This window comes from Fistularia commersonii, chromosome 17 (assembly GCF_037954325.1).
Source record: "Fistularia commersonii isolate RoL2024-O1a breed Wild chromosome 17, RoL_Fcom_v1.0, whole genome shotgun sequence".
In the NCBI taxonomy this organism is placed as follows: Eukaryota; Metazoa; Chordata; class Actinopteri; order Syngnathiformes; family Fistulariidae; genus Fistularia; species Fistularia commersonii.
The window spans coordinates 3,421,270-3,435,727 of record NC_141300.1 but is presented as its reverse complement, the minus strand read 5'-3'; the positions used below and the strand labels follow the sequence as shown (position 1 = coordinate 3,435,727).

General features: G+C 38.0%; 2 protein-coding genes across 4 annotated transcripts; one reads left to right on the top strand and one right to left on the bottom strand.

The window, feature by feature from the left end:
- Positions 1-123: 123 nt before the first annotated feature.
- On the top strand, positions 124-5,285 carry atp6v1e1a (ATPase H+ transporting V1 subunit E1a). Of its 2 annotated transcripts, none has more exons than XM_086163460.1 (9): positions 124-290; positions 393-458; positions 599-708; positions 1,203-1,269; positions 1,380-1,469; positions 1,556-1,624; positions 1,723-1,817; positions 1,935-2,022; positions 4,934-5,285. In XM_086163460.1, the coding sequence occupies exons 1-9, from the start codon at positions 258-260 to the stop codon at positions 4,994-4,996; spliced, it is 681 nt and encodes a 226-aa protein (XP_086019586.1). In that variant the 5' UTR covers positions 124-257; the 3' UTR covers positions 4,997-5,285. The 2 variants fall into 2 exon arrangements, with proteins under 2 accessions (XP_086019586.1, XP_086019585.1); XM_086163459.1 differs by lacking the exon at positions 4,934-5,285 and adding an exon at positions 2,485-3,605 and having other exon boundaries at positions 134-290.
- Positions 5,286-5,288: 3 nt separating this feature from the next.
- Positions 5,289-14,325, bottom strand: slc25a18 (solute carrier family 25 member 18). Of its 2 annotated transcripts, XM_086163457.1 has the most exons (10): positions 14,188-14,325; positions 12,803-13,148; positions 12,220-12,342; positions 11,512-11,567; positions 11,239-11,329; positions 10,050-10,165; positions 9,518-9,704; positions 8,785-8,957; positions 6,766-6,841; positions 5,289-6,681 (listed from the first exon to the last, which is right to left on the bottom strand). In XM_086163457.1, exons 2-10 carry the CDS (start codon positions 12,820-12,822, stop codon positions 6,540-6,542), a joined length of 984 nt encoding a protein of 327 aa, XP_086019583.1. In that variant the 5' UTR covers positions 12,823-13,148; positions 14,188-14,325; the 3' UTR covers positions 5,289-6,539. The 2 variants fall into 2 exon arrangements, with proteins under 2 accessions (XP_086019583.1, XP_086019584.1); XM_086163458.1 differs by lacking the exon at positions 12,803-13,148 and having other exon boundaries at positions 14,188-14,304.
- Between the last annotated feature and the right edge of the window lie 133 nt (positions 14,326-14,458).

The following is a 14,458-nucleotide window of genomic DNA, read 5'->3' as shown; positions in this document are numbered from 1 at the left end:
ATTATTTTTGGACTCCATCATAGAAACCGCATGTCTCTTATTAAGTTTCCCCTACCGTATGCTGCCCTTTCCATTTCATATTTTATATTGAAAGGTTAAAACCTGAAGTTGTACTCCTTAATTTTAGCAAATTCAACGTGAGACCAGCGGGCGAAGGTGTGTGTACCAAGTTTGTGCCGCTGTTGGGATTGCTCAAGTGGTCTAAAATCTTGTTTTTTTCGGGTATTCGTGTAACAAAAACGTTCAGAATTACAGATATGGCGCTCACTGATGCTGACGTTCAAAAGCAGGTATGGCTTTCCGTGTATCTTGGTGATAATAAGCTTAAATATCATTGAATGTGTGTTTCCTTTCAATTACTTTGTTTTGTATTGTGTGTATTTCCATGGCAGATCAAGCACATGATGGCCTTCATTGAACAAGAGGCCAATGAGAAAGTAGAGGAAATTGATGCAAAGGTAACGTGTGTGTGTGTGTGTGTGTGTGTGTGTGTGTGTGTGTATATGTGTGTGCGCGCGCGTGCGTGCGTGTGTGTGCGCCCGTTAGTTTTGTCGTCCTGTTTTCCCGGTAGTGCCTGATAAATTCCTGTCACACACAGGCGGAGGAAGAGTTCAACATTGAAAAAGGCCGACTTGTGCAAACCCAGAGAGTGAAAATCATGGAGTACTATGAAAAGAAGGAAAAGCAAATTGAACAACACAAGAAAATGTGAGTAGTTATACTTCTTTAAGGAAATAAGGGAATGATACTTGGTCTAATTACAGACATGCTGTTGCTGACTTCAGGCTCTGCATTTAATGTGTTTCTACAAAACCTTTCACAGTGTCCCCTCCCTCCTGGCTTGTCAATTTTCAAAGGGAGTCTAAGCAGAAATGAGGTTGATCGAAGCCTAAGTCTAGACAGTTGCATGCTTTAGTTATCCATGTTTTTTCTTACCTAAATGGGTATTTGTGATCCTTTCCACAGCTCTCCATACTTAGAATCGGCTCAGTTTTTTCCTCTTTTCTTTTCTTGCATGTTTTGGTATTTTCAATTTTGGCCGTACCCAAAAACCTATTAGTCAAACTGTATATATGATTGTAAACTCGTTTCCTTTTCTTTTCTTCTTAACAAGCTTTATTGCAACTTTTTAGCAGTCTGAATCTGAACTTATGGAACTCGCTTAATAGCTTCTTTTTTTTTTTTGCCACCATTACATCTAGCCAGATGTCCAACCTGATGAACCAAGCAAGGTTGAAGGTGCTGAAATCTCGTGATGACATGATAACTGTGCGTTGATTCCTTCACACAAATACTGATTATGATGCATCACATTACTGTTTCACAAATATGTCATGAAAATAGTATCTTTATAATTTCTGCTACCCATATATTTTCAGGATTTATTGATGGAGGCCCGTCAAAGACTCACTGAGATCACCAAGGACCCAGCTCAGTACTCCACAGTGCTGGAGGGGCTAGTGCTTCAGGTAACATTGCCAGTTTTTACCAGAGCAAAGCTAAACAGTATTGGTTGTACATTTTTCCTGAAATCGCACATCTCTTTTTTTGTAAGGGACTCTTCCAACTGCTGGAACCCGAAGTTACCATTCGTTGTCGACAGCAAGATGTAGAAATGATTCAGGTGAGATTTAGCTCTCAATGTATGTCGAGATAATTTAGAGACATTAGTAAAGCAAAATTATGTTTTTAGAATATATGGGCCTCCCTTTTTTGCCTTAGACTGCTGTTAACAAGAACATCCCAATCTATAAGGAAGCAGTGAAGAGCAACATAAATGTCAAAATTGACCAGCAACATTTTCTTCCATCAAGCATGTAAGCTACTCACCATGTGTTATTTTGTAATTGTAAATGCAACAGAAAACTGAGACTGCGGGACCGCCCGTCTTTACATTGACACCCCTCATGACATGTAAATGTTTCTATATACAGCTGCGGGGGTCTGGAGGTGTATAACATCAATGGGAAGATAAAGGTGTCCAACACATTGGAGAGCAGACTGGAACTGCTGGCACAACAGGTAGTCATTTTGGTTTGAAAAAGAAGTCTTAACTATCATAATTTGAACCAAATTGTTTTTCCCTGTAGAGGCCACCATATTCTGTCAAGTACAAAGCTTAACAGCATGCTCGCTTGCAATGTAAATCAATCAGTGAATAATATGACCAAGAAGACAGATTTCACTCATTAATGTGGGGTGCTTAAGCTCTTAATTACTGCTAATTAATGCTTAATGTTTCAAATGAATTATTACTTATCTTATATTGTGTTATACACTGATTTTCTAGCTGTTATGAAATACCACTAGAAATAATCAGTCTGATGTAATCAGTGTATATTATATCCTTGAATTTTACTAATGGGGATCAATAAAGCATTATCATATCTTAATGTCCCCTTTGGCTTTACCCACAGACAAGAGTATTACAGCTGTCATGGGAAATGGTCACACTAACAATTTTATTATTTGGTAATGTTTCAGATGTACAGGGTTTAAAAATGCTTGCAGTGTGAGCACATTAGGAGTAGTGTTCATGCAAGACCATTGTTTCCTCCGAGGGTACAGAGTCTTGATAGACCACCACCCCCGTATTGATGAGATATGGATACATAATTGTTGTGCAATTTCTCTCCTTACATCCTTTTTAAAACATAACCAAATTCATGCAGAATATTGGCAACATAAATGTTAAGAAATTCTGTTATAATATGATTGTCATAGCTAAACGCCAGATCTATGTATCTAGAACAGGGGTGGGCAAACAACAGCCCGCGGGCCACATCAGGCCGGTTGGGCTTATTAATCCGGCCCTCATACAGAATTCATACTTGATGTGAATGATTGAATGATTGGATCAATGAATGTGGGAGCTCAAACAGGAGATTATTTCATTTTTGGAGCTACTTGAGAACACTTGAGAATTTTCCTGACCTGAATGACACAGATTGGCTTTGTGATTTAGCCTTTACTGTGGACACACTGACACACGTGAATGAGCGGGATATGAAGCTGCAAGGGAAAAACTGGTTCGTGCATGAAATGCAGGCAAACATCACAGCCTTCAAAACCAAGCTGGTTTTATTTTCAAATAAAATGTCAGCCAATGTTCAGTCAAATGGCTGACAAATATGTATTGTATCTTGTGCTGACCCTGCCCGTCTGTCAAATTTTAAGACAATGCGGCCCCTGAGCCAAAAAGTTTGCCCACCCCTGATTTAGAATCTTTATCATGGTAATTTGTTTTATTCTAATGAAAAAGTACAAATTAAAATGTGATAGGGGTTTAATCTTTTTTTTAATAATTCTGAAGCAAAAAGGCAAATAACTTTTGCATTATAATTTAATGAAAAAGTCAAGATGGGAAACTTAAAGCTAAACTCAAATTTGTTATTCCGTTGGTTCAGATATCTGATGCATGGCTTTCACTTCCCAGAAAAACAATAAATGTGATCATTTTAAACTATAGTTATATTCTCAGCATTAAGGTTTAGATCTTGTCTTCAAAGTTCATACCGCATGGTTTATCTGAAGTTAAGTAAGCGTGGTTCAAGGTAAGGAAGCAATACATTCTATTTCACACAAAATAATAAAATGTCGAAATGAAGTTTTCCATGTTTCTTTTTTTCAATTTATTTTGTATTGCTTGTTGTAAAAAAGTTTTAGTGTGTTCATTTGATATTTTTCAGAAATACATATAAAAACAAAATGTTTATGATATATATTTGAGTGTGGCACATGGCCCTACAGCTGAGAGTTATTTTCAACAGCAAGACATCATGGTTAAAAATCCTGTCAATTCTGATGCTGCTGGAATTTGTTCATGTCTATGTTTGTTACTATGGTTCAAAAAATAGAAATGGACAAAATTGGACTATTAGAAAAAAAAACTGTCATACTCCACATTGTATTGACCTGACTCAAGATAACATCCTGGTAAGTTTGAATACATTCCTATTGGAAATGGACTTGGCCTACTTTCTATTTCATAGTCATAGTCGTCATACATGACTTTTTATTTTCCTCAGGAGGTTCTGGGGTAGGATTCAGGGAATCTGAGGGTGTTTTGAGCAATGCTATCAATGCGCTCCATGCATTTATTCATTTTTTTAAAGCACAAACATTATTGGTCCTCTTGCTTCAGTAATGATCCATTAAGGTCTCTCATTATTATTATTTCTAGTGATTTTACTAAGAGAAAAGAAAAATCGAACCAATTTCCAGAAAGTCCACATTGTCATTGTTTTAACAATGAAAATGAAAGATACATCTAAACTCAAAACTCAAAATAAATACTCATTTTATGTACTCTGATAGCAGCTGCTATGACGAATATCAAATCAACAAAGCAACGCTGACCGAGGCAACTCAAATGCTAGCTTATTATCTGCAAGCAGTATAACAAAGAAACCCTTAACATTCTTACACACCAGAACAAATCAAATATAGAAATTAAGTTTGTAGTCTGTTGCCAATATTTTAAAATATATTGTTTACATCTTTAAATAAAAACAAATGTCTTCCCCCTATTTTAATTGTCAATTTTTATTTACAATTTTACAAAAAATAGATTACTTTAGAAAGAACTATCTGTTTGTATTCATAATGTGAGAGATAATGATGCATTGACTAGCACTTGCTGATGCTGATACCAAGAGTTTTTCCAGTGTCACAACCGTATACAGGACTGATAAAGGAACAGGACATACTCTTAATTCAAAGCTGTTATGATTACTGACGCTTTTTGATAGACAAAAAAGGCTTACAATATCAATTACTACAGTCACAGTGTAAAGATAATATCTATTTTTGTCTATCACAAATATGATATAAAAGAATAAAGGAATATTTCCTTTTTGTGCGTTCATTAATTTTTAGAGGTTTTCCTTCAATGTGTTTAATGTGTATGTCTTATTTTTATGTCCCCTGACAGATGATGCCTGAAATCAGAGTGGCTTTGTTTGGTGCCAACCCCAACCGCAAATTCACAGATTGACAGAGTATATGAAGAAAGCTCGTTGACTGAGCTGGACTTTAGGGCCAAATAGACTTTGGATTTCGAACAATTCAGCAAAAAGTGCAATTTAACTATTGTAAGTAACTTTCCTGGGATGCCTTAGAATTGTTTTTGAACTAAAGATCCATGTCAAAGATTTATTTCTCTGTAACAGATTTTTATTCTACCCCTGTGATCATGGGAGCAAAAACAGAATGGGTGTTTGTCAATGTTCTTCAGCTCAAAACATTTAAAAAACTAAAACAATAAATGAGTGCGACTGACAAAATTCAGCATTTATGTGATATCTTTATTCACAGCTTGTAAACAAATGGTTTACTCTGGCTATGTTCACTCTACAATGAGAGAATTATAGTAGCCTGGGCATGAGCTAAATTAAATGTGCTTTCCATCAAAAATGTAAAAAACAACAAAGAAACAAAAAAAGCTTTTAGTGCCACCCAGTGGACTTAAGAAATTAACAGTTGCCAAAACAAGGTGCCATCTTCCTTCCCTGTGGGTCTAACAGTCCTCTTTGCTTTACTGTCTTACTAAAAACCAACTATATTCCAGTGTCAGCAGTTGCGCTGCTTCAGTTTAAGAATGTTTAAGAACAATTTTTGCTTTTTAAAAATTAACAGTAATAATAAGGCCTTACATGTTTCTTTTTGAGTGCACATCATTGAATAGATTTATAGATAGCTAAAAGTAGCCATTGACTCCCTGTCAGGTTAATTTAAACCCTGAATGCAGCAGAGAAGTCAGGCTATGAAACCATGGCCCACAAGTGTGTGGCCTTTAAGCAGGAAGTGAGCTGTGTGTGTATATTGTACGCTAATACAGGGATTAAGGCCTTACCATCAGATTAACAAATGACCTTAGAGACACTGGCAGGCAGCGTATCCTAGTCCAGTAAAGGAATCCAAGTTACATTAATGCAAGTAAGCGTGGGCTGAGAAGATAGAGCTTCTGTTTCAGAGATACAGAGATAAAGATAAAGCTTCTCAGTGTGAATGGCAATTAATTTTAATGTTAGGTCAAAGCCAGTTTAAATCCTGTTGACAAAGTGCATTCTTGCCCTTGACAAATGTTCATTGTGGGGAATTTCTCTCTAATTTTAAGAGGTTCAATCAAGCCAACCATCAGTGACTCTTAAAAAACAATGTGCATCAGCTTTCTTTTAACAAGCAGACAGGATTATCTCTCTGGTTAGGGAAGCAACTCCAGACAATTGCAGCAAACATGCTGGGGTCAATCCAAACTATTTGAGAAACTGGGATTAGTCACACATAGACAGGACCCTGTTTAACCCATGGAACCCTGTTGACAGCATGTTGAAAACTTAGAGTAACATGATTAGTGTGAGCCGATTGGTCCAAGTATTAGTAAATAGACTCCTCAGACCATCCCTCATCCTTTGGTTAGCAGAATGTGACCATAGCTCCCTTTCTCTGTAGTCACATTTGCATGCAATGTTGGTGAACACACGCAAATATCTTCGACAGAGATAGCATGGCTTTTTTTTGCCAAATTCTGCCCGGTGCTATCCCAGAAACCCCAGCACCGCTTCGCCCACTCCAACAAAGTAGACCCCCTGTGCGATGCCAAAAAGGGGAGCGATGACCAAAGCGCGGCACGTTGCTCCTTTCAGGAATGCAGAGGCACCCTCTCTCCTCATGATGCGCCTGCAAAGGCCCACAGAAAACGACCCATGAACATTACCAAACGTGAACCTTGAACAAGTGTTAAATTCTAAATGATGATCTTACCGTGTACAGTCAACGATCCCTCTGTAAGTGTCCTCTCCCTCACCTTTCTGCAGGGTCTGCAGTCGTGTTTTTATCACTGTTAGGGGATTAAAAAATAAAATGACATGAAAGTGATGTTCTGAAAGTCAAAGGTAGAGAGTTACTTCTTTTTCTTTAACCTGTTCCCTTCAGGGATTCACAGCAAATCCTCTGTCTGCATCCAATCCTATCCTCTACATCCTCTTCTCTCACACCAACTAACTTTATGTCCCCTTTCACTACCAGCCTTCTGCCTGGTAGTTCCAACCTCAGTATCCTTCTTCCTATACATTCTCTATTGCGCCTCTTTACATGTCCAAACCATCTCAGTCTGGCCTCTCTGACTTTATCTCCAAAACATCTATGTGTCGTCCCTTGATGGACTCATTCCTGACATTTTCATCTCTCACAGGTGAGAGTCAATTTGGATTGATTTGGCCCCATTTATAAATATCACTATGAAACAAATTAACTCCATGTATGTAACTTTTGTTGTTATTTTTCAGCAAGGAGTGGTGGTCTTGTCAGTGGTGTGTGTGTGTGTGTTAGCTCAAAGCTTATGTTCGAAGAGTAAGCTATCATTTTTCCTTGAAACAAATATTACAAGGGCTGAAATTGTGCAGGAGAATTCAACAACCCATTTGTTTCAATGCAAATTTGGAAGGTCTATAAAATAGTATTTCAGTGATGGAAACCACAGCTTTGTACATGCAGATATTTCATAACTGGTCGATATCTACTATTATAATATATGCAGGCAGGGCAAGCAGATTTTTGGCCCGCCAAAAAATGAATAGCGTATGTTGCCTTGGCCAGTCTGAAAGAGAAATAAGGGTATTGCCTAAAATAAGCAATATGCTTACCTGATGTTATCCTGCATTTAATCACTATTTTCCAGTATTTCCAGTAATACATTAATAGAAGAAAGTTAATATCACCATATTCTGAGATGTTCTTGTAAGTATTTGTACATATTCGAACAAATTTTAGTCTAGAAAATCATCTGTCAGATAGAGACACACACACATTTTTGTTCTCTTTCTTTGTTGAATTTTGGGTTATTGTCAGTTTTCAGGTAATTTCTACTGGGATTTTTTTTTTCTTTTTTAATTTCATACTGACTGACAAGCAAACAAAAATACTGAAAAAGCAAGTATTTTTTATGTGTGGGTTGATGTGTACAGTATATACCTTTATGTATGTGTGTATGTGTATATAAAATACATATGACTATATGATCTGCAAGTAATACAAGTAATCTTCAAGCTATATTTTCTTTATACCTGCTTGAAAAATTCCAAAAGGTGCCCAGTGCCATTTTTTCCCTCAGAACCTGTAAATCTTGTGTTTCTCTTTCATGAAATGACCTCTGGCCATCTCATCAACAGAATTGTAATACTACTACTATTACTACTGCTACTGCTACTGCTTCTAATACTACTACTACTACTAATAATAATAATAATAATAATAATAACAATAATAATAATAATAATAATAAATATATTTGATTCAGCACTTGGAATGAAAATGTTATGTACAAACAAGAGGAAGTAAGATTGAATATCATTGATTTATGTGTTCTGTGATCAGGGGCGGTTACTTTTTGTTTGTAGCTTTGCATTGATTCACCAATTTGTACTTTGCATTGTTGGTGAAGAATTTCAATGAGCAGAAACAACCAAACATTTGTTTAAGTCATGATGCCAATCATTGTAAGTACTTTATAATTATTTAAATGTATTTTCAAAAAACATGGAAATGGCACGGGTAATCTAGGACAACGCTAATCTTTGACATTGACACAAGTTTCACTAATTTTGGAGACTATCTTCAGTGATTAGAGGCTACCAGTTTAACCCAAACAGTCATGACTCATGCAAAACTATATATGTTATGTGTATTTAGTATTCCCTAACAGCCAGATGTGTAGCGGCTTGCACTACTAATAAGCTGACTCTGCACTCCAGGTCCTCTTTCATGGCCTGTCTTCCCACTTACCATCCAGTGGTGTAACAGCCACAGCTGCCACTGAGCCTGCTGTGCATCCAGCCATGAAGGAGTGCCAGAATGGTGCCCGGGCCTGCCCATCACCTGCGGTTCCCCGTCCTACCATACCCAGCGAGTTCAGGTTTGCAAAGAGGGGGAAGTAGATCATCGAGAAGGGGACATCCCTTGGAAAATAAGAGTTAAAATGTTAAATGAGATGAAAGTAAAATAATCGACCGTGACAATTGTGTATTGGAATACCGGAATGAAGCGAGACAAGGGGGAAAGGAAGTCATGGGACAAAAGCAGCATAGCAGCCAGCCATAGCTGCAGGAATCAATTGACCAGCTTTGAGTAGCAGGGGTGACAGGAAATACAACAAAACATTGGATGGAAAGTGCAACCTTAGATAAACTTGTAAAGGGTCATTACAGAGTTGAATGAAGGGAAGCTAGTGTTCACAGTCAGTCTGCTGACATAACACATGCACTCACAAAAAAAAAAAAAAAGCGTTACGTTAGATTATTACACGCTGTTTTTAAAGAAATATAGAGTGCGTATGCCCTCTGGTGATTTTATAAATGGTATCAACAGTGGACATTTTTATTGGATAGCTCATAAACAGTACAGATTATACAAAGATAACTCATAACCAATTTCAGTCAGTACTAATAATCGACCCAGACTACACTAGCGGCTTGTGGCTTTTTTTATCAGCGCGTTGTGTGCTTCATGTTTGGTTGACCTCATTAAGGTGGCTCCTGCGCCCCTGTAGAGACCGGCCAGGCCATGACTCTTCATCAGCTCCATAGTGATTCGGGTGGCAGATGGCCGTTGTGAAGGAATGGGTCTGGCTGCTTGGGGTGCCATTAATGATGGAGCTAGACCAGGAGTGACAGTCTGAGCTGGAGTGGTAACTGGCCTCTGGGCAGCTGGTGGAAAAATACATAAATATAACCTTGACATAGAACAGTAAGAAATGTTGCTGCTGAAGAAATTCCTTAGTTGTCCAATTTTAAATAACAGGGCAAGTTCCACTCATTAATATTTACATGCAACATGAAAAGCTTGGACATTACAATATATCCGAACACCCAAGTCAAAGGAATACTATTATTTGGGATTTAAATGTTTTACAGTTACTATTAAGAGAGAGAGAGAGAGAGAGAGAAGAACACTCATGCCGCCCGTGAAAAAGTCCCACTGTGGGACTAATAAAAAAAGGATATTTTATGCATCTTAGTAATATGATCCAGAGAGATAAAACTCCAACTCACCCAGCCTCCCTGCATCCTGTAGCTGGATCTTGAGCATCTCCATTGGAGTGGTGACTACCACCTGACAGGTCCCTGCTCCACAACCAGCCAGTACCTCTCCCCAAAGGGGCAAATAACTATTGATAGAAAAAAATACAATATATAGTCGTCTTCTGCTGATTGTACTGTCAGACTGTTTGCAGGTAATGTTCACAAGGTCAAAATGAACAAGTGCTAGTGATCTTTTAGCTTTCATAAACTACTGAAATGTTCATGTATTTGCAATAATGGCTTCCGGAAACTCACACATTGAAAAACCCAAGTGATATATTTCCCTGTAGCAATTTTTATCTATTGCATTAAAAGTCATTATTGAAAAACTCCAGACTTCAACAGGATTTATTTGTTTTTAAATAGTAATGGTCCAGTTCTCCAGCATCCCACATGTGAAGCGTTTCCATTCTCAGAATGTTCATCGACTGCCCGCATTTACCTTTGACAACCAATAAATAGTGAGTCAACAAAAGTGTGGACGTTGATAATCAGCTCTCAGTTTCACTTGTATAAATCATATCTTTCCCAGATGGAGTTCAGCTCATTACGATTGGACACATCTGGCCGACAGAGCAATCTGTCAGCTGTATAATAGAGCTGTAACTGTCGGACGGTACATCTCATACCTCATAAGTGTATTTTTCAATCCTTTCTGTGCTGCAATTTATGATTGAACTACTTTTTCCAGCAGGGATATAAATGCCATTGAAACCTTTACATGTAACAGAATTAGGAAACAAAAAAAGTCCAGCATTCATTAGCAGCATTTCAAAAGTGATCGTGGAACCTCCCAACAACATAACATGATAGTATCAACTTTAGGGTAGATAGTATTCTATGAAACACAGAAACTTCTCTTCTTTGCAATAACACCACAGCTTTGAAAACGATATAATAATTGTTATTTAAGTGCAGTCTGTAATTTCCAGAATGTAATTGGCTGAGCTTGCTATGAACTTTGTAGTGCAGCTATATGATATCATTTATAATTGAAGATAATGATAGAGTATTTAATAGATTAAGTAATGAAAAAAATTTTTTTTAGATAACCTGCATTGGCAGGGGCTTTATTGGCCATAAACCTCTTAAACAATCTTCAAGACCAGTGAAAATTCCCTCTCAATCAATGAGTAACTCAAGAAAAAGTCAAGTTTACCCGTCCTTGGAGAGCTTCTGTCTAAAGACATCATTGGCTGCCAGTTTGATGGCTTTTTCTGGTGTGACAAGTGTGAGATTGACTGCTGCGCCTGTGAAAGATAGAAGGGCTGATGAGTGACATGATAGAATAAACCTCCATCGCAGTTTCTGGCTATGCACTGCGGTTATAGTGAGAAAATACATGAAGGCTTGTGAGAGAGGCAAGCCTTTACGTGACAGGATTAAGTTAATGGAAAGATACTGCTGCTTGGATTAGAAATGTATAGTGTACCTCTATAGCATCCAAAATAACCTTCTGAGCGTACAGTTTTTGCCAGACAGTCCAACCTTTGAAGACAAAAAATGCTATGTGAATTGTAGGGCCTTTATAATGGTATCAGTGCTTCACACTTATGTCAAAACAGTTTCCTTGAGGTACATTAATAAGCATAGGTCCTAGATAAGGAGCAAACAATTTGATTCCACGTACGCTGCAAACTAGAAAAAGGCCTCGACGTGAGGCAAAAGAATAACCAGTTTGATGGGAATGTTGTTGTTCATCCTTGTTTTTGGATCCTGAATAGAGTTTTATTTGGTTTCAAATATTCTTCAGTTCATCACAATCTGTGCAAATAAAACTCTATGGTTTTACTTAAGTAGAAATCCATTTTCCCAAAAATACATAGAAATAAAATAAATAAAAAAATAAAACAAAAATAAGCGCAAAACGAAAGCCCACAAAAACACATACTGTATTCAGGTCTTCACATAATATTATCCCCTGACTCACTTTCCTGAATATTGTGCCAAATATACCAAGAGAGTTTAGTTCCATGTGAAATTCATTGGAAACATTTTCAATAAACATCTTTTTAGCCTTAAGTTGCATTTATTTTCATTCTCAGAGATGCTAGGAAGACAATAAAATAGATATACATGCTTTAATTATTACAGTTTAATGACCATTACCGGTATGTTCGTACTATGGAGCCCTACTCACATTCCTTTGTAGACCTGGACGCCCTGCTGGTTTTGTAGGCGGGTCTTGGCCAGATCAATAGGAAATACACATGTCACACCAACCAGCCCTGCCACACCCCCATTAATCAGCTTAGCAGGGAGGCTGTAAAGGGATCAACACACGAAGACACATGCACAGGGTCATTAACACGCATTCACTAACACAATCTATGAAAATGACACCCATTGATGATTTAAAAAAAGGAAACAATGCAGATATATGGAGTATTTTTCTGACTGGACCATCATATGTGAAATATTTTTTAAATTTGTTTGATCAAATCGAGAATGTATGAATCTAGTTATATGTATTTATGAAATATTTGTTTAAGTACAGAATGATAGCAGTATAATCTCATGATTTTCCCTGATAAATATAGTTTGTGTGCTCGAAGTTTACTGAGAGCACAGAGAAATGCTTCCCTTTCATGTGTGAAAATATAGGCTTCTTCAGACTAACTGCCGATTGTTTATTTTGCATGGTATGGCTGAAAATTACAATCGGTGGAATAAACCACAGTGGAATTTGATTTTAACTAAACAAGTGAGGAAAAGAAACTTACCTAACTTTCTTCTCTGCCATCCTGCTTGTGTTTGGGCTCCAGGCCCACTACTCCTCTTTTCTCCCCCTCTTCCTCCTCCTCTTCCTCCTCCTTCTCCACCTACTTCCTCCTTCTTTTCCTCCTCTTCCCTCCCACACCTTGGCTAAAAGCCACAGCTCACCCCTTACCTGCCCACTTACACCAAAAATACAGCTCTCTGCATCTAAAGAGTCAACAACGGCTTGCTTTCGCCTCCTTGTTGTGGATGCCCTCTTTTCTGCAATGGCCAAAGCTACCAATGTTGGCTAAGGATCTTCAGGCGTGCTCAGTGATAGCTCACACCACAACCCAATCTCTCGCCTACTGCCTGAAACAAATTACATATGGTTAATGTGGATTATACACTTAAGACTGCAAGTGAGACCTCAGATATATCACAGATGAACATTTTCCCATTTAAAACTCAGTGGATAGACATTTACAGTAGACCTTTACAATATTTGGTTCTGTCTGGGGATTTACATACATTGAGTTGGAAGTGATAACCCTTAAAAGTCATAGTTTGGTGTTAATAAAGAGGAATCGAAGCACATCCGAGGGCTCCCATATCGAGACAGAACATCTTGAGTCTCTCTAATCTTCTTGCTAAAAGGGATTTGATCTAGCAAGGAGGGCTGAACAGAAAATGAGGGCTTACCAGTATTTCTATACCACTTTTGCAAACGGCTAGCTGACTGATTTGAAAGGTAATAGGGATATATTTTTTAACATTTTTATAAAAAAAAAATCTTGGTATTAAACATAACTTTTTTAGCTGAGCCAGAGAATTATTTTTTCAAATAAAACCAATAAAGCAGACCTCTTGCCAGAAGTTTGCAAAAAAAAAATCTGTTTTTTGCATTTGTGTTCTGCCTTTTTCCATCTGACTTCCCCTTCACTCATCTCACTAATTAATCTCTCTTAATCTGTCCACCCCCGTTGTGTCTATATTTATACCACTGTAAACCTTTACTCTATCTTTACCTGTTTTCTTCAATGAGAGGCAGGTTTAAGAGTTTAGAGTTTTCCATTTGCTGATCTTTTAATTGATTGTCCATCAACTTCACAGTTTCTAATCTCTTTTTTTTCATCACCGGATCCTAGAAACATTCTGCACATGCCTTTCACTGAGCTTCTCTCTTTCAGCCCATTCCCATTCACACACCAAAGATACCCTGCCAAAACACAGACAAGGGTACCTCAGCCCAAGCCAGCCCTGAGCTCTCAGACCTCATTTTACCCTCAAACTGCGCAGGAGCACCCCATTTAAAAAGTTCACACAGCACAGCCGAACAGGACAGTCTACACAAAATGCCCTTTGTTTTCTTCCATCACTGAGACATAGTAGTGGGGAATCGAGGACTTACCTTAGTCGGTGCATCCCACATACAGGATCAAGCTGTCCACTTTGCTTTCACTTCATCAATGCACCCAGCAATGGTAGTCAAGCGAGAGCGATCTAAGAGAACCAGCCGCCACTCAGGGGCCGTTACACAAACACCAGCATTGTCCTGCTTCCTAAGTCCCTCCCTCCCATGGTGACTCCCTGTATGACATAGACCCAGCAACTGCACTAACACAACTCAACATAAACTCACATCTCTATAGTTTCTGCCACTAAACACACAACTAAAACTG

Bases quoted from the DNA above. Each gene is read 5' to 3' on its own strand.
- atp6v1e1a (XM_086163460.1), top strand. From the start codon at position 258: ATGGCGCTCACTGATGCTGACGTTCAAAAGCAG. The intron at 709-1,202 runs GTGAGTAGTTAT...CATTACATCTAG, and splicing joins ATTGAACAACACAAGAAAAT to CCAGATGTCCAACCTGATGA. The intron at 1,270-1,379 runs GTGCGTTGATTC...ATATATTTTCAG, and splicing joins CTCGTGATGACATGATAACT to GATTTATTGATGGAGGCCCG.
- slc25a18 (XM_086163457.1), bottom strand. From the start codon at position 12,822: ATGGCAGAGAAGAAAGTTAG. The intron at 11,568-12,219 runs GTGAGTAGGGCT...TTGTCTTCAAAG, and splicing joins GTCCAGGTCTACAAAGGAAT to GTTGGACTGTCTGGCAAAAA. The intron at 6,682-6,765 runs GTAAGATCATCA...GGGCCTTTGCAG, and splicing joins GGGATCGTTGACTGTACACG to GCGCATCATGAGGAGAGAGG.